The sequence below is a fragment of the Neovison vison genome, chromosome 3, assembly GCF_020171115.1.
Source record: "Neovison vison isolate M4711 chromosome 3, ASM_NN_V1, whole genome shotgun sequence".
Taxonomy (NCBI): Eukaryota; Metazoa; Chordata; class Mammalia; order Carnivora; family Mustelidae; genus Neogale; species Neogale vison.
This window is the reverse complement of record NC_058093.1, coordinates 127,966,836-127,993,860: the sequence shown is the minus strand read 5'-3', so window position 1 is coordinate 127,993,860 and position 27,025 is coordinate 127,966,836. Positions and strand designations below refer to the sequence as shown.

At 46.3% G+C, this 27,025-nt stretch overlaps 1 protein-coding gene across 1 annotated transcript in view; it reads right to left on the bottom strand.

Annotated features, from left to right (window-relative positions):
• Positions 1–16,402, bottom strand: part of LOC122902810 (cytochrome b5) — a 36,932-nt gene extending 20,530 nt beyond the window's left edge. The window contains exon 1 of the mRNA XM_044242807.1: positions 16,158–16,402. Within this exon, the coding sequence (XP_044098742.1) occupies positions 16,158–16,286 (129 nt within the window). The 5' untranslated portion in view covers positions 16,287–16,402. The remainder of the gene's footprint in view (positions 1–16,157) is intronic.
• Positions 16,403–27,025: the final 10,623 nt, after the last annotated feature.

Sequence of the window (27,025 nt, the reverse complement as noted above, 5' to 3'; positions counted from 1 at the left end):
CCTTCCCTCCAATCCATGGAGGGCTTGAGTAGAACAAAACACAGAGGAAGGAGGAATGTGCCCCCTTCTCTGGCCTTACTGACTGGGCTGGGACATGCCATCTTATCTCAGGCCCTCAGACTTGAGCCTTTCCAGCCTCCCACTTCCCCTCCAAACCACCAAAGGCTCCAGCCTTAATCATAAACCACTCTCCGCTTTCTCCAAGTCCTCCTGTCTTCCACCCCAATCGTGAGCCTGGCATCCAAAGCATCAAACTGAGCTGATGATCCTGACTCCAAAAAGTGGGCTGAAGGTTAAAAATCCCGGAATGGCAGAGTCTGAAAGAACTTCAGAGACTCAACATCCTCAAGTTCACAAATGGAGGAACTGGAACCCGGAGAAACTAAGTTCAATGGCACACTGTAGTTCATGGAGGAGGCAGGACCAGAATCCAGGGGGCCAACTTGTAGTTCAGCCTCCCCTATTTGAACAGACAAATTCAATGACCATGTTTATGTTTTTAATCAAAATAACTTTGAATAAGATGCCCTAAAAATAAAGTTCCTCCATAAATTTGGGGGGTCTTGCCAACTAAGAAGGATTCTTAGGAAACACACACACAAACATATACATACACACACTTCTATTACAGGGTTTTCTATGGCTACGAGGTTATCGCTATTAAAAATCCAGAGGGGTATGCTAAACTACACTACAGTGTCAGGTCAAAGTCATTCCCTCCAAGGGGCTATTTAAACAAGCCAAAGGACAACGAAAAACCCCTTTCCACTTAAATGTAATGTTATGTGGACCCAAAGTCTACCAGTTCTAAAGTTTTAAATAGGCTCTTTCAATCCAAACACTTAACACTGCCAAAAAAAGGGTCAAGTAAACATATTGTCCAGAAACAATGACTAAGCAAAAAATTTATTTAAAGAGATTATCTACAATACTTAAGCCAAAAACGAAAACAATTCAAAGGAGTGTGAAACATAAACAATTTACACAAGATTTAGAAAAAAATAATAAGAGGCCCAACCAAATGTTTTCTTATAATTTTCAGAGACGGTTTTTCTGCACTGCCTACGGCTTTGCACGCACCGTCTCTCACTGTATCCTCAAAGCTCAGGACCAGAGGCTCACAGCGTCATCTGAATGACTTCTCCCTGTTTCCCTTGAACATCACAGGAAGAAACTTAAAACAAGGGCTACCTATGCAGTCTCCGCACTAGCCTGAGAGCCATCCACTCACTCACACATCTGCTAAGTCCCAAGCCAAGCTCTTCTGCTTGCAAGATGGCTAAGTACTGGCCCCCATCCTCCGGGAGCTACCGTCTGGTGAGCAAAGAGAAGGAGACAGACAATGGCCACACAGTAAGAAGCAGATAGGGGAGCTCCAGCCCAGCAGGTGGCGGGATCAACTCCCGGGAGGTGGAGGTGGAGGCCGAGAGGGGCCAGGGAACGGCACTAAGGGGAGATGCCCGAACTGTGGCATGAGAGGTTCACCAGCCTTTCCCCATGTGAACAAGGGAGAGACGGTCAATGCAAAGTTAACACAAGGGCTTCCTGGAGGACCCTGAGGCACTATTCATAACCTGATTTCACAGGTATGAAGATGCACTGCAGGAATATTTTTTTTCACCTGCTTTTGTTACTGGACTCGGGGAGGCAATTAGAAAGAAGAATTAAGCACATATCACCTCCCACCAGCTTTATAGACAGCCCTTTCCATTGTCAGTGATCAAAGTGTGGTATCAGACCCCTCACTAGTCACTTCAAGCCCCTTAACCTTTGTGACCTCTCAATGGGCTCTAACTCCTCCACCTTCTTACACTCCTCGGGTCCCTGTGTCATGGTTATTCCAGAAGCCGCGATCTGTACGCCAGCTGTGCCAGCATCCCTGTCTCGGCAGGACTTTTTAAGATGAACAAGGTCCAGCTCTGCCACATCTTAGTGAGGTGACCCAGGAAGGTGCCAGATCTATCTGAGCTTCCGTTTCCACGTCATAAATGCCTGCCGAAGACAGCAAACAGCACAGCAGAATGCCTGGCCTGTAACAGGTATTCCCGTAACATCGGTTTAGCTCCCTTTCCCCAACACCCGCATCTGCTGTTGCCACAGAGAACTTGCCCAGAAGTTAAACAGCACTGGCCCCCATGAACTGCTGAAGGCCAAGTCCAGCACCAAAGCCAAAAGACCCCCCCACTTCTTTCTACCCTGCCTTTCAGGAGATTTCTGTGGATTCAATCACATTACTAAGCCTGATTATACAAAGCCACAGAACCCAATGACGAGAACTAACAGAAACTGCAAAAAGTTTGCAAGGACAATACGCATTGCCTACACGAGAGATTCCTAAAGGTCATGGGGGATGAGAACAGATAACGTGAGGCAGCTGTGAGCTGGTGATTATCCCAAGGAACGCTGTTAAGATTTTCTCTCCTTGAAAAGAGAGAAGCAAAATTCTTCTTGGTTATTTTTAGGGTTGAGATAGTAAATGTTTGGCTTAAAATGTGCCATGAATCAAAGGTAATTTTGCTTTTAGTGAGTATGCCTTGGCCAAAACTATTAATTCTACTGGTACTAATCACCTCTCAGTAGATACGATAAAGCAAGTGTGGTAATTACGGACAGAACTATTCCTCTGATCTCTGAAATGAGCAGAAGTCTCGATTCTGAAGTAAGAAGAAGAGACTTCGGGCAGAGGGAAGGGACAGGGACAGGCCTGCTTCTAGGGAAGAGCACAGGGCACACAGAGGCCAGGAGAGGAGCGGGGAGAACACACTATAAGCCTTGAGATGCCGCTCAAGATGTTTCTCAGGAGAATAAGCAAAGCCACCAAACCTGAAGACCCAGCGACAGGCAGGCGGTGATCCGTGAGGCACTGTTAGTCGCACCTTGGGTCAGAATGGCCAGATGACGAGACAACAGGAGGGCCTGTGTTGACAATGACGGGGGAAGGAGAGAGGACCGATGGTGGCACTGGTCTGTCTTTTCTCACTTTTCCCCTCTAACCTTCGGCCTATTTTTCCTTTTATATCTAGTGTTGAGAATAATAAATTTGGCTCAAACCTGAGCCAAGGGCAAGACAGAAATAAAACAAGCTGTGGGGAAATTATTCAACCTAGCCCAGCAGCCATTCTGAATCAATTTTCCAATAGTTAACACTTTCGTTAACACTGAAAAACTTTTCATTTTTCATCCAGCAACTACTTGTCGAGTCCTTTCTATGTGCCAGCATTGTTCTGGTTGCTGGGAAACGTCAGGGAATAGAGGAGGAAACAGATCCCCCAAAATGCTAGAAAATGTAAGCTCCTGCATTCGCGGTGGGAGACAGACAAGCGCTAAGTCCAATAGGTCAACTACACAGCATGTTAGAAGGTGGCTGCCGTAGAAAAAAGGAGAAACAGAGCAAAGTAATGCAGTTGGGAGGCATGGGGTTGGAAGAACTTCCCCCTTTAAAACAGGGGGAGGGGGCAGGGCAAGCCTTACTGAGAAGATGAACAGGAAAGCTATGCAGGTATTTGGGGGAATAAATTCCATTACAAAGTACTTAAGGTGGGAGAGGTCCAGGCAAGAATGAGGGCATGCGTATGTCTGAAGCGGGACATGACAGGAAGAAGGTGGCAGAATGGAATATCAGAGATGGAACCTGGCACCAAGCGACACGGGACCTCACAGCTATCAGACTCTGGCTTGAAGCAGAAAGAGAGAGCGAGCCACTGAAGGCCTTTTCTGTTTTAATTATATTGACACAGCTACTCACAAGTTGTAAAAATAGTACAGACAGATGCCACGCACCAGACTTCCTCAGCGGATGACATCTTAACAGCAGTGCAGAGCACTGCCCTGGCATAAGGAGGGATGACTTTCTCAGGGAGCTGCTGTGGGCGCGCACAGCGTCTGCCCGGTGCGTCCTGGCCTGCAGCACCCGCACGTACGTCATACGCCACAGCCCTCTCACCACAAGGGGCTCCCCACTGCCTGTTTATTCACCCCCACAACCTCTCATCTGCTCCTCACTGTCCTCTCGCCATTCTGAGCAGGTCCCATAATGGAATCACACCACATGCAATCTTGGGCGATTCTCTTTTCTCACCGGGCGTAATGCCCCTGACGCTCGTTCAGGTTGCTCTGTTCCTTTTCAGTGCCAAGTCATCCTCTGCTCTGTGCACTTCCCGCCCTAACCACCGATGCCCCGAAGAGCACTTGAGCTGTTTGCAGTTCAGGGATATGATCCATAAAGCCACTAGCCAACAGCCATCTTGTATCGATTCTCTAACATTTCACAAACTTAATTGTTCAGCCAATAAATACTGGGTCCTCTCTGTGCACCAGCATTGCTCCAGTTGCTGGTACTTGTGTACAGGCTTTCATATGGTCACATTTATCATCCCTCTAGGACAAATAGCTAAGGGTGTGATTTCTAGCTCATGCGGTAATGTATGGTTAACTTTCCAAAAGCAGGCTGATTTCCAGAGCATCTGTACCTTTCTCCATTCTCACCAGCAATGCATGCTGGAGTCAGTATTTCCACATCCTTGCTAGCATTTGGGTTACCAGTTTGTTTGTTTTTTTAATCACAGGCCCCCTTTAAAAAAAGATTTATTTATTTAAGTCAGAGAGGAAAGAGAGCACGAGAGCGCATGCACAAGTGGAGGTAAGGACAGAGGGAGACAGAAGAGTCTCGAGCAGATTCCCTGCTGAACTCGGAGCCCCACATGGGCCACATGGCTGATCCCGTGACCCTGATATCATGACCTGAGCCTAAATGAGACACTTAACCAACTGAAGCACTAAGGCACCCCCTTCACAGCCTTTCTATGAGGTTTGTAGAGGTATCTCACGGTGGCTTTGACTTGTGTTTCCCTAGTGGCTAATACTGCTAGACATCCTTCATGTGATTATATGTTATCCATGTATCTTTTTGAAAGAAATGTGTATTCAAGTCTTTCACCCGTTTTCTATTGAGATTGTGACCTCGTTGAATTTAGAGAATTCTTTACATATTTTGGATATAAGTCCTTTGTCAGATATGAGATTAGAAACAAATTTTCTGTTGGTCAGTGGCTTATCACTTCATTCCTCGAAGAGGATCTTTTAAAAAGCAAATGTTTTTCATTTCTAGGAAGTCTAATTTATCCATTTGCTTTTTATATGGACCACACTTGCACTGTCATGTCTACGACTTCTGCCTAAGTCTCTTCAAAATATTTTGCATTTTATATTTATATCTATGACCTATAGTTGCGTTACTTTTTTTTTTTAATCAACTGTGAGGTTTAGTTCAGGATTTATTTTTCAACTACTAATGTCCAATTGTTCCTGAACCATTTGTTCAAAAGGCTGCCCTTCCTTGATCAAATTGCTTCTGCATCTTTGTCAAAAACCAGTTGGAAGTATTTGCATGGGTCTACCTCTGGGTTCACTACTCTGTCCCCTGAACTATGTGTATGTTTCTCTGCCAAGGAATGCACTTTTCTTGATTGCTATAGCCATCACCCAAATCTTAAATTAGGTGGTGTAATTAGTCATGAAAAAGTTTACACAGGAAAGTGATGCATTCTGATGTACCTTTTAAAAGACTGCTCTAGGGGCACCTGGGTGGCTCAGTGGGTTAAAGCCTCTGCCTTCAGCTCAGGTCATGATCCCAGGGTCCTGGGATCGAGCCCCACATCAGGCTCTCTGCTCAGCAGGGACTACTCTACTGTAGTGAGAGGCTGCTGTCCCAGGCAAGGGATACTAGGTGAGGAGCAATGTTGATCAGACCAAGGAGACAGCAGGAAAGGTGGGAAGAATTAGTCAGAATCTGACTCTATTATAAAAGTGGAGACCACAGAATGTCCTCCTGGACTCATGTGGACTGAGAGGTAAGAGAAGGGTCACATATGACCTCAAGGTTCTTGACCTGAGCCAATGGAAAGACCTGTCATCAACTGAAGTGGGTAAGTGTGACAATGGGGACAGTTTTACAAGGGAAGGTCAGCTCAATTTTTAATATGTTAGATGTTAAGGGGTCTAGCAGACATTCAAGTAGAGATGTGAAGCAGCGGACTGTGGATACAACAGTCCCAAGGCTAGAGAAGAAGTCTTTCCACCCTGGATATACAAATTCAGAAGCGGCCAGCATATTCAAAGTCAGGACATTGAAAGAGATGGCCCAGGCAAAGTACAAAGCACAGGGCCAGAGGGCACTCCCCTGCTGAACCCTAACCCGGGAGGCAGGAGAGAAGGGCACTGGGAGCCACACGCAAAAAATGTCTCCAAGAGAGGGGAACACTAGGTCACGGGGTGCAGGAAAATCAAACAGAGGAGCCTTGAGAGCGGAGCAGTGGCATTACTGCAGACCTTAGCAAGAGCCGTCTGGGTGAGAGAACAGCAAAGACAGACTGAAGGCAGGAGGCTTAACAACCTTCTCGAGGATTTTACTACATAAGGGAGCAGAAAACCAGCACCAGGAGGGGGGAAGTGAGGGGCTACGTGTGAGTGTGTTTGAGGACAGCACCAGGAACAGCTTGAACAGGAGCAAGAACGACCCGGTGAGGTGAGGGCTGAGGAGGCGCTTGCTGATGCAGCAGGACGAAGGGACTCTGGGTGAGCAGAAGGAAGGGGGATCACTGGCTTTTGGCAGAATGTACTGGAAACCCCGGCCTTTGACTCTCCACTTCCTTCTCCTTACTTCCTGGGAGCCAGGCTCGGTGTCCTTCTTCCAATCCACACTCTGAGGCTATGCCGTAATCTGAGCTCTCCTAATCAAGTCTCTCCCGTCTCTAAGTGTTAATTAAGTCTCTGGGACGGAATTCCATGCAAACGTCTACAGACTAAGAAAGGATCATGTCATAATAAAACTAGAAGATAACATTTGTGTGGAAAGGGAAAAAAAAAAGACGTAAGACAGTATAGAGAATGTGTCTGTGTCCCTCCATCAGGCAGACACATTTACTGAGCACTTACTACGTCCAGGATACACAGCAGTGATGGACAGGGGCCCCACTGCCTGGTGGCAAGGCCGCAAGCTGGCGAATAGGACAAACAGCAGGTACTGAATGATGTATTAACAGAGAAGCAAAGCAGGACGATGGGACACAAGATCCCCGTCCTGGGAAAAGATCCCGAGCTGGGAGCTCAAGAGGGCAGTGATCAGGGAACACACACCATGCAAAGCGGGAACCAGTACAAAGGTTTATGGCAGAAACAAGCCGGACGTGTCCGAGAAACAGAGAGGGCCTGAGCGAGGGGTGGAGGACAGGGCGATAGTATTACTGCCTGCAGCGGGGGCCAGATCATGCAGCTCTTATTAAACCAGGACACAGAGATGGGATTTCATTATAAACGCAACAGAAAGTCATTGAAAAGAGTTAAGCAGGGAAATGGCAATCTGTTTCCACAAAATGAAGTTCTTTGATTTTCTCCAAGAAGTTCCATTCTCTAATAGAATAACAACATACGTTCCTCAAACCGAAAACTCAAAGCAGCCACCAATTTGGCGGAACCCGTGAAATCCTGGAGACTGGGTGAGGTCCTGCTCTGAGTCCAGAGGACAGAGCACCGCAAGGGCACGGCAGACACACTCACAGAGCAGTGAGAAGACAGGAGGGAAGCAGCAAGAAAGGGGGGAGACCTCCCGGGGGGCTCCTGAGGCTGCAACGTTAAGCGGAATGGTGACACCGGCAGACAAGGCAAGGCAGGGTGTCACACACAGCACCGGGGCTGAGGACCCACGATCGGTGAGGGGGTGGAAGGGGCAGGCGGGGATTAGCTGAACCCACGCGGGGATTTTATCGGAGCAGAAACCTCCTCAGATTTCCATTCAGAACAAGCCCTCCCAGAGCACGCACTTAAGAAGCCTGTCCAGAACAGCAATTAACTCTTCACACATACCTAACATTTACGTACACAATCTCTTCCTTTAACAACAGGACACTGATTCTTAAGACCACCTACGTGTCACTCGTGTTAGGAACAGAGTCCTTGAAGACTCCCCCAAGACACTCTGCGTGAAAAACCTCCCGTGAGAAACTGGAACGGCTGGTCATATCCTTCACCTTCTGTAACGCAACACAGTAAAATAACAACAGACAGAAAGGCAGGCACATTTTTACTCGTTGACCTTCGCAGGGTTTTCTTTTTGTTCAAATATTTCCATTCTCAGCTTCCCTTTGCTTTCTCCCTGGTTCCTGCAGTGACCCCTGGACATGAGGCGGAAAACTCAAAGCAAGTACCATCAACTATGTACCACACGGATGTCTTCTAAAGCTCTCCGAGCTCTCGCGGGTCTCCCGCCCTGGCCACAGCGTCCGCTCAACAACGTGGGCTGGGAGTCCTGCAACACGGACTTAAATCCTGGCTTTGTCCTCACCGGCCGTGTGACTAGAGCAAGTCCCTGACCTTCCCAGCCACATTTCTCTTACGTTTAAGAGGAGAATACCAACTCCAACCTAGGAGGATCATTTCGGGGATTAAAAGTATAAATGCAAAGGAGGGCTTTGTGCACAAAAAAGCACTCAGCATACTATCTGGCACATTTTCAACGCCAATCAATATTCAGAGAGTGTCCCCTGCTATCACTTTTACCACTAGTCCGCTGGGGATCTCCACCAAGGGAGGGGTACACATGACATTTAGTTAACACTTTCTGAAGACAGAAGAAGGGAAAGCAGGCTGGGTGTTCTGTGTGTCCAGGGGAATTTTCCACACAGTTGTGCAAAACTCACTGAACAGCCTTCCCGTGATAACCAGCGGCAGGAACTGCAAGAAACAGGTGGAAAAGGACACTCTAGACATCCAGGAGCAAAAGGTTGCCACCCCTAGAAAGCCAGCACAGAAGGCCCTTGACCGTGCCTGGGGCCATGAATGCCCCCACCGCCGGCTCTCCCACAGCCACCCAGCATCCCGCCCCTCCCCAGCAGCAGTGCTGGCTCAGGGCCGGGCCACCCTTCCGGACACGGAGACCTCATGGGCCTGACTAGAGACACAACTCGGCACGCAAGGACGTGACATCTCGCTGTCATTCCCGAGCCGTCAGCTCCCCCTGACCGGAGATCCCTTTCCAACAGGCTGCTCGTACCACATTCTACGCACCCAGAGTGAACCCACATCTTCACTTCACTCTCCTGGTCTGGTCTAAGACACAAGCAGCCAGTTAATAAATATGTGCACATAAATAGCAGTCCCCAGGAAACCCAGGTTCAAAGCTAACAGGAAAGAGCGGCACACTTCAGCAAGACACAGAGAAGAGCCCTGAGCCACTGCTACGTCCAACCTCATCGCTCTGCTGCTACCTCGGGCCACTTTTCCTGAGTGCTCCAAACTGGACCAGCCCTGGAAGTTTTAGGATAAAAAAGGTGTTACTTGCCACAGCTGCATTTTTAAGAAAATGTATATGCTAAAGGAGAAAAAAATGTTTCATATGTTGCCCTGCTGAGAAAAATACGCATCCAAGTAATTCCAGAGAGAAGGAGGGTAATCGATTCTCTCAGTTACTAAAGAAAACAAAGGTCTGGGAGAGCAAAGTCTCACTAGCGTGTCAGCCGGGGCTGTGGCCACGCCTGTGATCACCACGGGCACTCTGGGAATATGTGACAAAATGCAAAACACGTGTAACTTCCCACCCAGCAATCTAGTTTACAAAGACTCACCTAGGGAGACATCACTGGTGGCAAACAGCACAATGAAATGTGCAAAAAAAAGGTTTGGTTACAGAAATTATGACACATCTACCCAATAAGAAAGTGGCCAGAAGAATACAATTTACTGACACAGAATGGTGTCCTCCACGTATAGGGGGACAAGATAGATTACCAAATAGCATGCAGAGTATTTTATCATTTATGTACAGCAAATCCCTGTACAAGGGTGGATGTGTGTAAAGCTCCTGGAAAGGTGTTCATCGAGACATTCACGGCGGTCACCTTGGGCAGTGGAACTCGGCTTTGACTTTTCCCTTGTTCTTTCCCACACAGTCCAATTCCTTAGAGTAACATGTATTCCTTCCCCCACAGCAATAAAGTTGTATTTTTAGGGTACCTGGGTGGCTCAGTCAGTTAAATGTCTGCCTTCGGCTCAGGTCATGATCTCAGGGGTCCTGGGATTGAGCCCCACACTGGGCTGCGTCAGACCCTCTGCTCATTGGGGGGGTCTGCTTCTCCCCTTGTCTCTACCCCTGCTCATGCTCTTTTTCTAAAATAAATAAAAATGTTTTTAGAAAAAATTAAAGTTGTATTTTTAAAGACGCCAGAAAAGAGAGGATACCCATAATGCACAGCTCATATTTCTCAAAAATTATATTTCAAGTGAATATTTGTATTTTGAACCATTTTTGCTTTTAACATTATAATTTGATATGTGTTCCTACTAAATAAATATTGAACCTTCCATACAACAAAATTTTAACTTACTTGGGAAGAAAACTTTATCTTAATCAAGATATTTATATATTTTCCAAGTGCTTATACACATATTGTTCTAATGTTCACAAACTTGATACAAGGGACAGAATAGTTTCCATTTAAGAATGAAGAAAATGGGGCGCCTGGGTGGCTCAGTGGGTTAAGCCGCTGCCTTCGGCTCAGGTCATGATCTCAGGGTCCTGGGATCGAGTCCCGCATCAGGCTCTCTGCTCAGCAGGGAGCCTGCTTCCTCCTCTCTCTCTCTCTGCCTGCCTCTCTGCCTACTTGTGATATCTCTCTCTGTCAAATAAATAAATTAAAAAAAAAAAAAAAAGAATGAAGAAAATGATCTACAGATTCTACCTGACTCACCACAAAACGGGTCTAAGATGAGACATAGTTTTCTTAACCCCCATCCAACACTTAGAATGTCTAGCAGGAACTGGCTTGTTCAAACTTCATTATATCCAAAAGGCACCCACTGCAGGGCACCTGGGTGGTTCAATGGTTTAAGCCTCCGATTCGCGATTTCCACTCAGGTCAAGATCGCAGGGTCAAGGGTGCCTGGGTGGCTCAGTGGATTAAGCCTCTGCCTTTGGCTCAGGTCATAATCGTCAGGGTCCTGGGATGGAGCCCCGCATCGGGCTCTCTGCTCACAGGGGGCCTGCTTCCCCCTCTCTTTCTCTGCCTGCCTCTCTGCCTACTTGTGATCACTGTCAAATAAATAAATAAAATCTAAAAAAAAAAAAAAAAAAGGCAGGGTCATGGGATGGAGTGCCCCCTCCCCTTGTCCTGTCAGGTTCTCACTCCGCAGGAAGTCACCTTGTACCTTTCCCTCTGTTTCTCCCCCAGCTTGTGCATGTGCACATAGTATCTCTCTCCCTCTCTCTCTCTCAAATAAATAAAATCTTAAAAAAGAAAAATAAAAAGGTACCCATTGCTTGTCTTCTATGGTTCTGGAGGACTTTTGGAATAAAGACACCTGAATTCCAATGTCTTTGGAATAAAGACACCTGCATTCAATGAGCATTATTTACTCCTTGATTTAGCCAAATTGGCCTGCATAATCTACTCTCCCTTCCTTTGGAATTTCCATCCACCTTAAAGATAAACAAAAGTCAAAAGTTAACAATCTCAAGTGTTGCTTTTTATTGTTAAGTTTTTAATGTTTCAAAACAGAGTAGTAGCTCACAAGCACTCTTGAAACCTCCTCTCAAAAGTAGCAGAAAGTTACCAAGGGGGAAAAAAATGCAGAAATATAAAAGACCCTGCCCACAGGCTCACATTCCCCAAGTAGACTTATGGCTCTGCCGCCTGTTTACCCAAGACACCTGAGCCACATTTACCCCTATTATATTATATTTTCCACATTTACCCCTATTATATTATATTTTCCTCCTCCAGGCTTCATTATTTTCTGAAGTTTTATTTACCAAACTATGAATGTGAAATAATAACATTCCTACTTTATAGTCATCAAAGACATATTTGCAACCATAGCTCTTTAGTACTATCAGATTCAGAGTGTTATTAGTTTTCCTCGAAAAAAGCAAAGGCACTTAGGATTTAGCCCTAAATATGTCACCCCCTTATCAAGCTATACTGTCCTTGTGTTTTTCAGAATTAAGGGCTTAAGTTTTAAGCACCCACTTTCTTCCTGGGTCCAGGAGAACTGAGGGCCCCAGGATAGGAACCACTGGTTTCTGAAAAGTAGGCAACCATGTTCAAGGAAAATAACAAAAAATAAATCTCTACATCAAAACTTGCTAGTACGAACACAGTCTCTGAAAGCAAAAATGAACCAGGATCCAACAGCTCTGTGAAGCAGAATGCTGTTAAAGGAAATCCAGGATGACAAAAAAATGTGCTACAGAAACAAGGAGGCACCAACTTTACAAAAAAGGCATTCTCCTCTACCACAGTTTTTAGGAAGATACCAATTTTATAAATCAAACATCTACTGGCTGGAACTGAAAGCAAGTTAACATAACTTCGTCACTTATAAAATGCTTTCTTCTTGCCTCCCACAACTCTTAAAAACTGAATACACACTGATGCCTAAATCACAGAAAGGGAAAAGAAAACCATTTTTTTTTTCCTCCTGGCCCCAAAGGCCTACGTTTTCATTTCAAGTAACTGTCCCTCAAAGCTCTATAGTCATTAGTTCTGCTAATAATACCATCAGATGAGACAAAACCAAGCTTCACGAAAATAAATTTAAAGACTAGAACTGAGGACTGAAAAAAAGAAAATCTACTCTAAAAACTGCAAGCAATAAAATCCTGTAGGTCAACATAGATAGTAACTAAATACCTGCTGGTCCTTAGCTCGCCATTAACCATGAGCCAGCCTGCCCGCTCAGGTATCTACGGTCCTCTTGAACAACAAACCAGTTTTTTAAGGCTATTATTTCAAGAGATAGAGCTCATTGCACAACTTAGAAACTTCACCTGTGCTCTTGACTGGAAGCATATAATTTTTATAATCCTTTCTCATTTCAACATCGCCTGCCAGATTTACACCTTTACCTAAAATCTCCCATTAACACTCAGCTACATAAGATACTACAGAAAACCAGCCACCAGCCCCCCCTGCACCAAACTAGAGCAGGGGTTTTCGTGTACCCATGTGTCTGGTATTGTGTCATGTGTTTAACCAGCATTATTTTAATTCTTATAATAAACCCTGTGACGTAGACACTACTACCATCCTCCAATTTACGTTAAAATAAGGCATCTGAGACATGGAGAGAGTAGGTAGCAGAGGAGTACCCCCTTCCACCCATCACACCATGCATTTTCTCAACACGAATGCAGGAAAAAAATACTCTGCCATGAAAAGTCTAATTGTCCATACAGACGGGTGAACTCATAGTAGAGGAAGACCTAGAGTCCATAATGACTGAAAGTCCACTTTAGAGGTAGGAAGTCCCTCACTCCAAAAGAAAAGAAGAAAAACCTTTCCTACTTAGGTAAATTAGGGAAAGCAGAACATTCTTTAGTGAACACAGAAAAGTTTCATGAAATCCTGGAGCTTTTAAAATACAGAAGAAATCAGCAGGGGAGGAAGGAAGAGACAGATAACCTGGGGCCCTTTCTCTGTTTCAAAAGAAGTTAAGAGATAAACAGTACTGGCAGAATAAAGGAATGGAAACAGGACAGATCTAGGAAGAATTTTACACCTGGCAGAAGCGGAGAGGATTTGTGTTTAAGATGCAAGAAGCCACAGGCAGGAACCCTAGGATGGGGTCTCATTCCAGAGAGGCCTCCACTCCTGCCAGTGGGTCCAACTGCAAAATGTCAGCCACTTTGCTCCGCTACCTTAATCCAGTCCCCACTCTGCGCACCTGCGTTGTCCTTTCCAGCCTGCCACTGTGGGCTTCAGGACCTCTTTACAGAGCTCAGGCCGGAGGCTTCACACCGCCCTCCTGGGTCTGCTCCCTACTCAACTAAACTCCGCCGACCCCAGCACAGCACTGTTTCCAGTGCTAGTCCTGCTTCCTCCAACAGAAGCTTCTGGGAACAGAAATGATGCATCTTCCTCTCGGGTTGTAATCTCCTTAGGGAGACGACCTCGAAAGAGTTCAGAAGATACTGAACTTACTGATCAAAAGGAAGGGCACAACGCCCAGACAGCAGTGATGCCCCAAACTCAAGTCACAGGCAGGCTATAACGGGGAGCATTTTACCAAGTACCAGTTGAGAAAAGGAAACAGGAACCACCGTAAACTTGTTTTTATTTATCTCACTATAAATAGTTTTTAGTTATCTCACTGTGATGGTTATCAAATATTAGTGAGAAACTCATTTCACTGCATTTTACTTATTACCTAGCACATTCTTCTCAAGCTACTTTCAGAGTACTGAAAACGATTAAACGAAAGAACTGGTCCTCGGCTAATTTACCCACCCAACAGCTTGTTCGCACCTTTTACAATTTTACTCAGAAAATTCTGTGCAATTCTCTTTCCTGCTTCATAAAAATGAAATGTAAATGGCTTAAAGTTTAGTAATCTTCTCTTCCTTGTTATCTCCTTCTGAGAAATTTACCTTTAAAAGTTATGCAATATACATTTTTAGGACAGTGATTCTCCACTAGGAGTGATTTTTGGACACTTGGCAGTATCTGGAGACAATTTGACTGTCACAATCAGGGAGGGAGTGCTGACATCTGGTGGGGGAGAGGCCAGGGCAGACGCCTGTATAACACAATGGACAGAATAGAACCCACAAAAGAAGGAAAAAATCTTTTTTTTCCCAAAAATATCCTATTACTATTTCATAAATGCTGTTCTTTCCTACAGATAGAAACAAAGAAAGCACACGCTGAATCTTAAAATTCTAGAATTACACATACCATGGGAGAGGAAAAAGGAACAGGTGAAAGTAGACCTTTGGCATCAGTTAGCCCTGATGTAAGGGTGCCAGGTTATGAACTCCTGATGCTTTATGGCCTGTGACTAGATAGGAGGGACAGATCAGGTGCGCCTTCCTGCTATAAACCACTCCTCAATCGGAACACTATTTTATCTTCTGGCACACCACCAACTGGCAATTTAGGAGTAAAATATCTTATTAATAAACATCACTTTCAGCTTTTTTAAGACAGAGCTTTTAAAAAAAGTTCTCAGCAAAAGTCCCTTGAGGTAAATTGTAATTCAGGTGAGACCAGGCTTTGACTTCCATTTCCCCTCCAACTATGTAAAAAATTTAGCATCACTAAACATTCTCCTTTGTTTGGGGGGAGGCGCCGGAGTGGGGGGCGGCGAAGGAGGGTAAGGTTGCATTCGGATTTATGGTTCAAGCTCGCCCACAGTGATAAAACAAATCCAGAAGTAGCAAAGAACAACACCCTAGAATTCACTGCAAACATTGTAAACTAATGCAAAGAACCTCATCAAAGCAATGTTCTCCTTTAAGATAGGCAAAGTTAGTCTACAACTCCCCAAGCTCAAGCTCAAGTCCCACTGGCGGTTCTCACCACCCATCCTTCCTTCCGCAGCAGAGCCTCACGCAGGCGGGGTTGATTCCCTAGTCCCGAGAGTCCAGCACCGCACCTCGCCGCGCGGTCCTCACTGGGTGCGGTTAACAATCCCCGCACTCCTTCCCCGAGAACAGGCTGCGCGTGGGTGGTGCGGACGGGCCTGCGGCCGCCGGGGACAGCGGGGGCGGACTACCCCCAGACCTCGGGACTCGGGGTCCTCTCTTGCGGGATCTCACAGTTCTCAGGGCGGGTGGTCTCCAACCGGCTTCTACTGGGAATCCAAGTTCGAGGATCCTGGTCTCCGATGGAGCCCTCAGCCCCCGTGTAAACCCATAAAGGGTTATTCCAAACCCTTCCGCAGCAGCGCCCCCTCCCAGGAAGGCAGCTCCGGACGCGATGGTGCTCCCCACCCCGCTCTAAGCGGTGCTCTCCGGCGCGCGGAGGGAGGCAGCTTCCGCCGGGCGCCCGCACCCGCGGGCTGCTGAGATGGCTCGCGGGGCAGCGACGCCGGCCGACGCGCGGCGGGACACTCCCGGGGGTGCACGCCCAGGTGTGCAGACCCCGAGGCCGCTCCCAGGGGTGCGGAGCCGGGTGCCACTCAGGTGTGCGGATTCAGGGGGCACCCCCACGTGTGTGAGCACAGGTGTGCACCCACAGGTGCAGACGGAAGGAACGCGCTCAGGTGTGCACGCACGGGCGAGCGCGTTCCACACAGCCGCACACCTCGACCGCGCCACGCCGCGAGCTACACACGGTTCGCCGCCCGGAAACCCCAAACCCAGCCGGCGTCGCGTCTCTCCAACTCACCTCCTCCAAGAACTTGGTCAAATCGTACACCTTGTGGTGCAGAATCAACCAGGTGCTCTTGCTGTGGTTGTGCTTCTGAATCTCTTCCAGGGTGTAGTACTTGACAGTCTGGTCCGACTGCTCGGCCATTTCGGAACGCGGAGAGCCTCGGGCCGTGTAGACACCAGCGGAGCCGGGAGGAGCGGAGCGCGCGTCTCAGCTTGCTGGGCCCGGGACATTCCCGGGCCCCGGCTCGGCGCCCAGAGCAGGGCGGCCCGCGCCGCGGAGGGGGCGGTGGCGCACGGCCTCCGATGAGTGGACGGAACGCGTGTCACTCAAGGGGCCCGCCCTCGGCCGACACCGTCCGCCAACCCGAGTGCGCCCCCGCCCAGCGCGCGGGCGTGCACTGGCTGCCGAAGGTGCCCTTCAGGACTCGGTAGTTGGAGCGCGCGGAGGGCGTGGCGAGCTGGGGCGGGGCTTCCGTTGCGTCTGCGCAGAAGGTTGAGGGGCAGGGGGCGGAGAGCCCCCGACGTGGGGTATCTGCGTGCGGCGGCGGTCCTAGGGTGGTCGGCGGGGGCCAGCGATCGCTCGCCACCGTCGCCTCGGTTTCGCAATCGGGTCAGACTGGCCAACCCTGGAAGTCACTGTGTAACCAAGTCGCTCCGCTGCGAATCTGTTAACTATTAAAATCTGTTAACGTGATGGGAGAGTCCCGAGCCTCGGGGACTTAAAACACGCAGTGCCATCACTCGGCGTCAGAGAAAGTGTGCTGCCCAGAATCGTCACTCGGGAATTGTGCTGGACATTCCCCTCCCCAGGCGTATCCAATTCTCACAGGAAGAAAACCCAGGGAAATTATTTGTGCGGTACAAAGAAAAAAGTCCTAGTTACTCCTCAAGCTCTGAAGCGCTTCTCCGCTGTTGACACTGACTGGGCAGTACTTGCGTTAGGGTCCCCTCTGTCTCTTCTAAACGGTGTGTTGTTTACATAAATCCCGAAGGATCAACAGCACTAGGACTCCAGAACAGCAACTCCCCAGCTTAGGGAGCACTCATAGGAAGATTTGCAAATGCTTGGGGAGTTATTATCAAGTCATCTGTTAAGGTCCTTTTCACCAACGGTAGTGAATTCTAAAAAAGGGCCTACACAGCAGGTTACACATGTAGGTCATCCTCCTAGACACTCAACACAGCTCGTCCATGTTAGAAGCCTCATAAATGTTAGTTCCCTCCCCCACTGCTTACCTCCTCCAAAGGAATGCATGGCCATGGAGAAGGAAACATTTTTTCCAAGCTTTCTAAATAGCCTTTACAGATGATGGAATACACTGGTCTTCATATATTGAACCAGCCTTGCATTTCTGAATACACCCCACTTGTTTATTGCTAAATTATATTCTGTTAAAGAATTTTTTATCTGTGTTTGTGGGAGAAATTGGTGTGCGGTTTTCTTTCACACATGGTATTTATCTGGTCTGGGTATCAGAGTAACACTGGCTTCAGAGAATGAATTGAAAAGTATTCTCTATTTTTCTATTTTTCTTTAGAGGTTTGTAGAATTGGTTTTACTATTCTTTAAAAGTAGAATAGGTAGAGTTCTCCAAGAAAGCCATACTACGGGCTTGCAGATTTTTCAGGAAGTTAAACCATGAATTTAATCTCCATCACAGATACAGGACTATTCAAATTATCTGTTTCATACTGGGAGAGTTGCAGTATTTCATACTCTTTGAGGAATTGATCCATTTCATCCATTCATAATACTCCTTTATTAACCATTTGATGTCTGTAAGGTTTATATTGATATCCCATGTTTAATTCCTGATAATAGTAATTTGTGACTTCTCTCATTTTTTGGTTGTCAGCATTGCTAGAGGTTTGTCAGTTTTACTGTTCTCTTCAAAGAGCCAGATTTCTTTTTGTTTTTCTCTATTTTTTTTCAACTTCATTAATTTCTGTATTAGTTCCATCCGTTTACCTTATGTTTATTTTTCTTTTTTCTAGTTGCTCCAAGCAGGAGTTTAAATTATTGACTTGACACTTTTTCTCTTTTCAAATGTTTACATTTCATGTTATAATGCTCCTATATATTTTAAAAATAGTAAACCAGATTACACTACTTCCCTAAACAGTTTTTAGAACAGCTAAATCTTCCCATGACTTCTAGCAGAGCACTGACTCTCTTAAGATCATGGCTATATCTATAATCCACCATCAATATTGTTCCAGATTTCAGTCTCAGTTCCAAATCCAGAAGTGGTTAAAAGCAAAACTTTGGCACTAGTGACCTGGATCCTGCCCCTGGTTTAGTGATGATTTATTCAGAGATGCATAGCTATGAGCTTGTCAGTTACCTATTCTAGGCATATCACTTATAATATGCTTAGGACAAGGTCTGGCACATAGACAGCATTCAATAGCTTTCAGCTAGTGCTGCTACTATTACTCTACAGGGCTTCCTTTTTCTAAAACACAGGTATGAGGAAACATCCTATATGGCAGGTGCTCCAAGGTGAAGTAAATCTAGGCAAATTTGGAAACAAACCTGAGAGATTAAAGAACACAAATACTTATAAACTCCTGACTTCCCCTCCAGCAAAGACATTTTTATAAACATTTGGAAAACCAACACCATTTCTAAAATTCCTCAGGTAAAAAATGTACTGTAAAAAGCACTGTTTCTCTTCCACTATAAGCCAAAAATAAGCAAACATAATTACATTTTTTATTCATTTTCTACTTCTGTCAATCATGCACAAGATGTGCTTGAACAGCCTTTCCTTGCCCATTGATAGTTAAATTCTCCATTATACAGGTAAACCATAGAGAACTGGTTCCCTCAAACAAATGGGCCCTTCAACAAAGATGGGACTCCCAATTCAAATATCTACAGATAATTTGCATTATATCCAGGTCTTTTAAGTACTATATTAGCAAACTTTAACTTTCTCCTTCAAAAAATATCTTAATTTCTCATCTATATAGCCTATTTTGTTGATTTCTAAATAGTTTCCTATTAGCAATAATTTCCAAAATTTTCTAAATATTTTACATTTTTATTCATTTTCAAATAAAGTACGTATGGCTTGAGGCTGTTTCTATCCATGTATAATACCAAATGTCAGTTGAGAATCTCTGTTCAATTGGACTGCAGAAGCAGAAATGAGGAGGAGAGAGCAATGGGTATTATCTGATCACAAAGCTCATCAAATGTCTGAAGTTCATTGCTGAAGTAGGGCAATTTTCCTAACTTCAAACAACAATAATTATATATCTTATTGTAAATACATTCTTAGGCACATTTTCCTTGTATGTCCTTTTTTAGAAGCAGGCAAATAAGGAGAATGTTTGATAGTAGGACATGGCTGCAATATTATATTTTTAAAAATCTTTTTGTCTATAGCACAAATAAACAGAACAAGAGCAAAATGGTATATATAATGAAAATTCCAGGTATCCTATTTAACTTTGTAAAGGGTTTAGGGTTCCAGACAGTTCTATGAAACAGCTGATGGTGTATTTCCCAAGTAAGAAGCTTGCAAATTATCCAAGTCACCCTCAGAATTGATATCATCACCAAGTCCCAGAGATTTTCCCCCTTAAATATCTAATGAGTGTTCTCCTCTTTTATCCCTAGTACCATTCTGCCAGATCTGCCTTTCATGATTACCTGCCGACCTGCTTACAATACCCTGACAGGTTCTCCTTCTAGTCTTCAGTTCCTCAGGTCCATCTTCCATAGAATAATGAATCTAAATTAAAATCTGATCACTCGCTACTTGCCTAAGACTTTCCAAGGTCTCCCAGTAACTAAAGTTCCCATTCCTTACCAGAGCATCCAAGATCATTCAAAATCTGCCTCATTCCTGCTCCATCTTTTGTCATTTCCAGCCCAAACCTATAGCCTAAGCTAGCAACAGTGAGATCTGTCGCTGGAGACACAGCATCCTATCCTTACTTCCATACCCTTGTTCAAGTCTCCTTTCACCAGAGGACTCTCTTCATCCCTTTCTCTTGCCCTAGAACTCAGGGCCCTTTTTGACTCAGCTTAGTAGTCAACACTGGATTGAGAGGGGAAGAGTGCTGATCACACTCTTCCCCTCTCACTAATGCCCACTCAATATTCCTTGATTCTCTGATTATCACACACTCACTAAGTCATCAGTCTACACATCTGCCCTTCTCACTGGGCCAAGAGCTCCTCAAGGGCAGGGATAATTGGTCACAGCTGTGTCTTCAGCAGAGCGCCCAGAACTCAGTGTATGCTCAATAAATGTTTTTGGATGAATACGGGTATAAACTTACATAGAAGATTGCATGTAAGTACTTGGAAATGTCACAATTTTACTTTAGCCATACTGAAAAAAAAGTGGATTAATTTATCTGTCACTAGCAAGAGGACTAGCTAAGTTTTCTAATTTTTCCCAAGACACATACTAAAGATAAAGCTGTTTTCTTTCTTTCCCAGGGTAGGACACACACAAAAAAGAGAGGCTAAATGCAGCAATAGCATGAAAATAGTTTAAAATGAACAATGTGCGCACCTAGGAGCAATCCAAAGTGCTCAATGCATCTGCATAAGTGTACAATGTGAATGATGGAGAGGGCAGGGGAGTTCTTGCAAACTGGAAGCGCCATGCCAGAAGCAGTTATTTACCTGAATAAAAATATCACTTCCGATCTCTAAAGCTGATGCTGCAAAGAAGTAAATATTAGTCTCTGGATATCTTTATTTCCCTAATCCTCTTACTGATTACAGATATCACTCCCTGTCACCCACCACTCCTCCTTGGCACTCTGGTTTAAGTATGAAGATATAGCTCTCTCTTTGCTTTCTTACAGCAGGGCCAGAATATTCAAATGAACTTTGCTAAAGGAAGCAAAAATAATTTTCCACCACATACAATGATGCTAGAGCCTGAGAGAGTCAATTCATCTTTAATAAATGCAGCAGTGATGTCAATTGAATCAGTTCATTAGATTGTCAATTCTCCTGTGACCATGAGGCACACACCCAGTGGGAACCCTTCCTAGGGACAAATCATACAGGGTCCCAGTCTCCCTCTCTATGTTTGAGGACAGCTGATTATGCTCTACCACAAATATGCTCTTAGACATCCAAACTCTTCAAATTCCAGGTCAAGATGCATGCTGAACACAGCCTCAGTCCCCATCAGGAGCTTAGCATCCTAGTTCCAGCTCTGAATAAAGATTTGACTCTTCCCCAGCTAATCTTTCTCAGAAATAATCTTCATTTTAACGTGGTACCTGCCTAACCACAAAATATGGCCCGCCCAATCTTTGTGTGCTCAGTTTAAACGTCATTTAACATAATGCAACAACCTTGACCTTCATAGGTGGAATCTTTAAGAGGATTCTTTCCCATCCTGAATGCCTGTGAAATAAAAGGAAAAACAATAAGTGACTCATATACCTGGTAAATTGAATAAGCATGTCCACAAGGTTGTCATCAAAATGTATCCTGTCAGTAAAGTTTTTCCCTAGATAAAAATTCTGGTGCTATGACATTTTGTGTTTTATTAACTAAAAACAATGATGTAATGTTCATATAAGTGAATGCACATAAATATTTTGAAGTAAAATAATATAAATGAGCATCAATGAACGCTTTACTTGACTTGGGGACTATGGGCTCCTCCTACATCCCATCCTTCTGCCACCTAAAAATCATTCATTATGATCCTGAATTGCGCTTGTTATTTCCTTGCTTATAAAAAAATTTATGCACCTATAAATATATCAAGAAACAATTTATTGTTCAGGTTTTCTTGGAGAACTACTGAGCTTTATAAAAATAGAATTATACAACTATTTAGCACTCTCTGACTTTTTTCTGAACCAGAATGCTCTTCACTGCATTCTTCATAATAATCCCAAACTGGCAGGAATCTAATTGTCCATTTAACCACCGAAAGAACAAATTGGGGTCACCTGGGTGGTTCAGTGGGTTAACCCTCTGCCTTCAGCTCAGGTCATGATCTCAGGGTCCTGGGATTAAGCCCCGGATCAGGCTCTCTGCTTGGCAGGGAGCCTGCTTCCTCTCTCTCTCTGCCTGCCTCTCTGCCTACTTGTGATATCTCTCTCTCTGTCAAATACATAAATAAAATCTTTTAAAAAAAAAAAGACAAATTGAAATATATATACACAATGTAACTCTATCCAGTAATGAAAATGAATGAGATGCGGCTACCCTCAATAATATGAATTTCACAATCATGTTTACAAAAACAAAAAAGCTAGACATAAAAGAATTCATGTTGTACGCTTCCATTAATATAAATTTTCAAAAGAAGCCAGACATTAGCAGTCGAAATAGTGATTACCTTGGGGTAAGTGAGGAAGTGTCTGGGAGAGAAAACGAAGGAATGCTGGAGATGCAGGTAATATTCTACTTTTAGGTCTGACTGGTTGATAAACAATGACAGTCTTTTTTGAAAAACCATACAAATATCTACTTATGATTTATTCACATTTTAAAAGATTTATCTATTTTGTTCCATAAGGCAACGTTTCATTTTAATGGACTAGAACTGGACATAGTACTTGGGTGTTTGGTGATGTGGGCCTATCTGAAAATTGCAAATCTTTAATTCTGCCTTGTTGAAACTGTTGAAGCCAGAGACCATAAATTCAATAGCAGAGGTATTAAGAACATGAAGTGCTGACAGGTGTGTTTTGCAAATGAAAAACACTAGACTTTACCTGTACTTAAACAGATAAAAAAAAAAAAAAGCTAGTGAATATATACATTTATTTAAAGTGAATCTGTATTAATTTTTCACCTTGTCCTAATGCAATTTTTTTTCTTCCTATGTGCCTATGCCAGGTAGGATAGAGACCTTCCTGTCTTCAAAGATTTGTTTTAATAATTCCAATGACTGCTGACATAAAACCAGACTATAAAAATTTACTATAGGGTGCCTCAATCCATTAACTGAAGGACTCTTGATTTTGCGTCAGGTCATGATCTCAGGGTCAAGAGATCTAGCCCCGCCTTCCACTCCACATTCAGAAGGGAGTCTGCTTCCCCTCTCCAGGCCTTGGGCACAGGGAGTCTCTCTTTCCCTCAAATAAGAAAAAAAAAAACATTAAAAAGGTCAAAAAGTTTATTTGCTGGTATATTTCTTTCAAAAGAACATTACAGTCGGTCATAGGCTGATTTTGGTGGTCATTCTTGTGATAATCACTTACGATGACCTCCCGGCTGGTGATGAGTAAGCAAACGCCTACCGAGCACTTCCTCCTGAGTAAGGAAGATACCTAAACGCACTCCTCTTGGCCAAAGCTTATTTTGCAAACACAGAACAAGTGAACTGGCGTAGTGGGCCAAACACAATACCAGATCCCATCCTTTCACAGTACACCTTCCGCAGACTGCTGAAATACGAGGTTCAGAAATGGCTCTTCTCTGCATAAACATTCCCCGGCCCTCATCTATGCGGTCGCCCCTCACCTCCAGGAACTTAACTGGAGTGTCCCAGGCCCCCGCGTAAGGGTTTCTGTTCTTCCTACACGCCCTCTTGGTGATGCGGCCGCGTGGTTTTAAACCGTTACACGCAGCTCCTCTTCACGTCCCAACAGCCACGTGCCCGGAACCGCACCCCTCCTCACCTTCATCCCCAAACGCACTCCTTCCTCCGGGGCCTTCCCCTTCTCAGCCAATGGCAACCCCGTCCTTCCCAGTCCTTAGACAAACACCGTGCGGCTCTACCTGGCTCCTCCGACACCCTAGGCCAATCCGTGTCTGAAACGTACTCGATGTAATTCAAAGCACGTTCCTGACCCAGTGCCCCCTGCCCAGCCCTCCCCTGATTCAGGCCGCGCCACTGCTCTCCTGAAACACCCCCTGGCCTCCTTAGGAGGCTCCCCCTCCCGCTCCCGTCCGTTCCTCGGTGCCGGTCTGTCCCTTCTCAGCGCTCCTGGAAAAGCTCCAGGGACACAGTAGGCGCCTCATAAATACCCGTCAAATGGAGGAGGTGCCAGGGATGGGCCTGCGGCCAGCTGCTGCTCCACGGAGCGCTGCACAACCTTCCAGTCAGGGACGGTTCGGACTCGGCGGGCCCTTCATGGGAGGGAAAGGGCGCACTTACCTAGGTGAGCGCTGAAAGCAGGCCGACGCCTACAGCTCCCCAGGAGACACACTGTGCTCTCCCTCCACAGCTGGAAGGCCTCTCGCGCCCGGAACTCCGCTTTCCCGCTGGGGCCAACCCCAGCTCTTCTCTAAATGAACGCGAGCCGGCGTCACCAGTCACCAGCGTTGGTGGAAAAAGCTGAGGTGCGCACGCATGCCGGGGAAGCACGAGGCCCATGGGGCGTGTTGGGGGTGGGGATGTGGGGCATGCTGGGAGAGCACACGTGCCGCACGTGCGTGGGGCTTGCAGGAATTCCTGCGGCGCCAACAACAGCAAAGGGAGGGCAAAAGAGGCGGCTGAGGAATATGGGTATCCCAAGAGGGCACCTGAGGCGCGTGGGGCACGCTGGGAGCACGTGGCGCACAGAGCATGCCGGGGCGCATGGGCCTGCTGGGAGGGTGCGTAGGGCGTGCTGGGAGCACCGCCGAGAGCTGCCAGGACAGCGCAAAGGTGGCGGCTGAGGATCGTGGGTGTGCCAGAGAGCACCTGAGGAGCGCGTGGCATGCTGGGAGCACGTGGCGCACGGGGCGTGCTGGGGCGCATGGCCTGCTGGGAGGGCGCGCGGGGCGTGCTGGGAGTACAGCCAAGAGCCAGGAGGAGATCGCAGAGGCGGCAGGTGAGGAGGACTGCGAGCCCTCAGAGCAAAGGGCGAACGTCCCTGTGGAGATGTCCGCGTGAGGGATGCAAAGAGGCAGCACGGAGGCCCTTGCCATCTGCCGCATCCCTTCCTCACGCCAGTGTGAAGGCCTGTGGGCTCACCTCACGAGGCGACGGCTCTGAAGGCGCTGCTGGTTCTCTGTGACCGGCAGGGAGCGTCGGCGGGGGGCCCGTCCCAGCGCCCCGAGAAGCGCGGCGCATCTCTGCGGGGCGTGCTGCTGGCGCTTGGGTGGGACGCGGCCCGGACTCCAGCGCGCCCCGCTAATTCCTGGAGGCCGCGCTCAGACAGCGTCGTCAAGCTGAAGAAAGTCCTGGAAGGGGCTTCCTGCGCGGCCCGTCCCCGCCCAGAGAACACGAGGCCCGCGGGGGGCGGGGTAGGTTCTGGGGCCCCCGCGGGCCCCTGTGGCTTGCTGACCGCACGTGTCGCGGGCACCTCATCCCGGGCTGAGGCTGAGGCGTGCGGCGCTCTGCGCGGCTGCCGGGGCAAGCCCGGAAGGGGGACGTGCCCTGAGCGCCGCCCGTTTACCGCTCCTGAACTCAGAACGCGCCCACTGCAGCGCCGAACAACGGGAACCGCGCCCGGAGTGCTCCTCAGCGGGGCCCTGGTGCTCCCGCGCGGCTCCCTGACCGCCGCCGAAGGCCGGCGCAACCTCGCGGCGCCTCCTCCGCGGGAAGGTGTTAAAATCCGCAAGAGTCATCTTAGGGGGAAATAGGTCAGACGTGAAACTGGGCGGCGGCCGCGGGCCTGCGGCTCTGACCGCCGTTGCTCCGGGCTCGCGCAGCGTGTGCTCGGCCGCGCCGGCGTGAGCTGGTCGCCTGATGCTCTGCCTGGTGCGCTTTGATGCCCTTTATCACAGAGCTCCAGAGAAAGTGGGTTTTAGGCGAAACTGCGAAGGAGGTTGTCTTTGTCTTGGAACCTGTACTTTTTAAAAAACCTTTTCATAACAGTAAACGTTAAAATAGAGCAGGAAAGCGGAAGGAAGGACAGTTTCTACTTTTAGCGCTATGGGAAATCCCATTGATGAGGTCATTAACAACGTGTGGGAATTTGTGTTAACCTAAGAGTAGTGTCCGTAAGAGAACCAAGTGCCCCTCTAGAGACCGAACTTTGAAACACTCCTTCTTGAATGAGGAAGCTGCATGGGAGCCAGCCAGAAGGGCACTGTCCGCCATCGCCTTAGACCCCAACACGTGTGGTTCCTGAGGTCATGCGTAAGACTGGTCGTATTCCCGATTCTCGGGCTGATACGTGATTACGTTTCTTCTTAAAGGGAGAAAATGTGTTGCTGTTTCAAAATCCGAAGTGTTAGACTCAGTTACCTCCCCGTGCTGTGTGCGTGCAAGTGAGAGGAGCTGAGCTTAACTCCGCCACTTGCACATGCCAGTTTTCTCTAATGCCCAGCACAGACTTCGGAGGTATGCTCTGTGAATTACCAACTGTGAAACTTGGCCCAGATAGAAGTTTTAAAGCTAATTAATTGTGGAAAAGGAAACTGGATAACAAAAATTAGACATCTTAGTAAATATTTCTTTTCATGTAAAAAGATGAAAAATGTATTCAAACTCGAAATGCTTTAAAGATAACCTGAAGCAACAGAAGACTTCACTATACATTTAGATTTTCAAAAAATTATTACTGTCATAGGAGATACTTTTTTTTCTGAAAACAAAATGAAACTTAAAAATAGCCAGGAACTTTAACTTTCTTAAATGAAGACAATGGGATAGAAATATATCTAGTATCTAGATCAGAGTAGGCATTTGATAAACAGTAGCTCATTTTTGTGTTATTACACTCAAGTTATTTTACTTATGGTGTAGAACTTCAGCCTTGTAATTCTATATTATCTTTTTGGAATGATGAAAAATTTCCAGTATGTATTGTGATGTTGCATAACTGTGATACTAAAAACCATTGAAATTGATAATATAAAAAGGTAAATTGGAGGTTATTTGTATTACATCTTAATGATGTTTGTGACAAGTTCTAGCAGGTTGAAGATTTTATTTATTGAGAGAGAGTGTGTGTGCATGGGAGAGAGGGGCAGAGGGAGAGAGCACCTCAAGCAGATGCCCCACT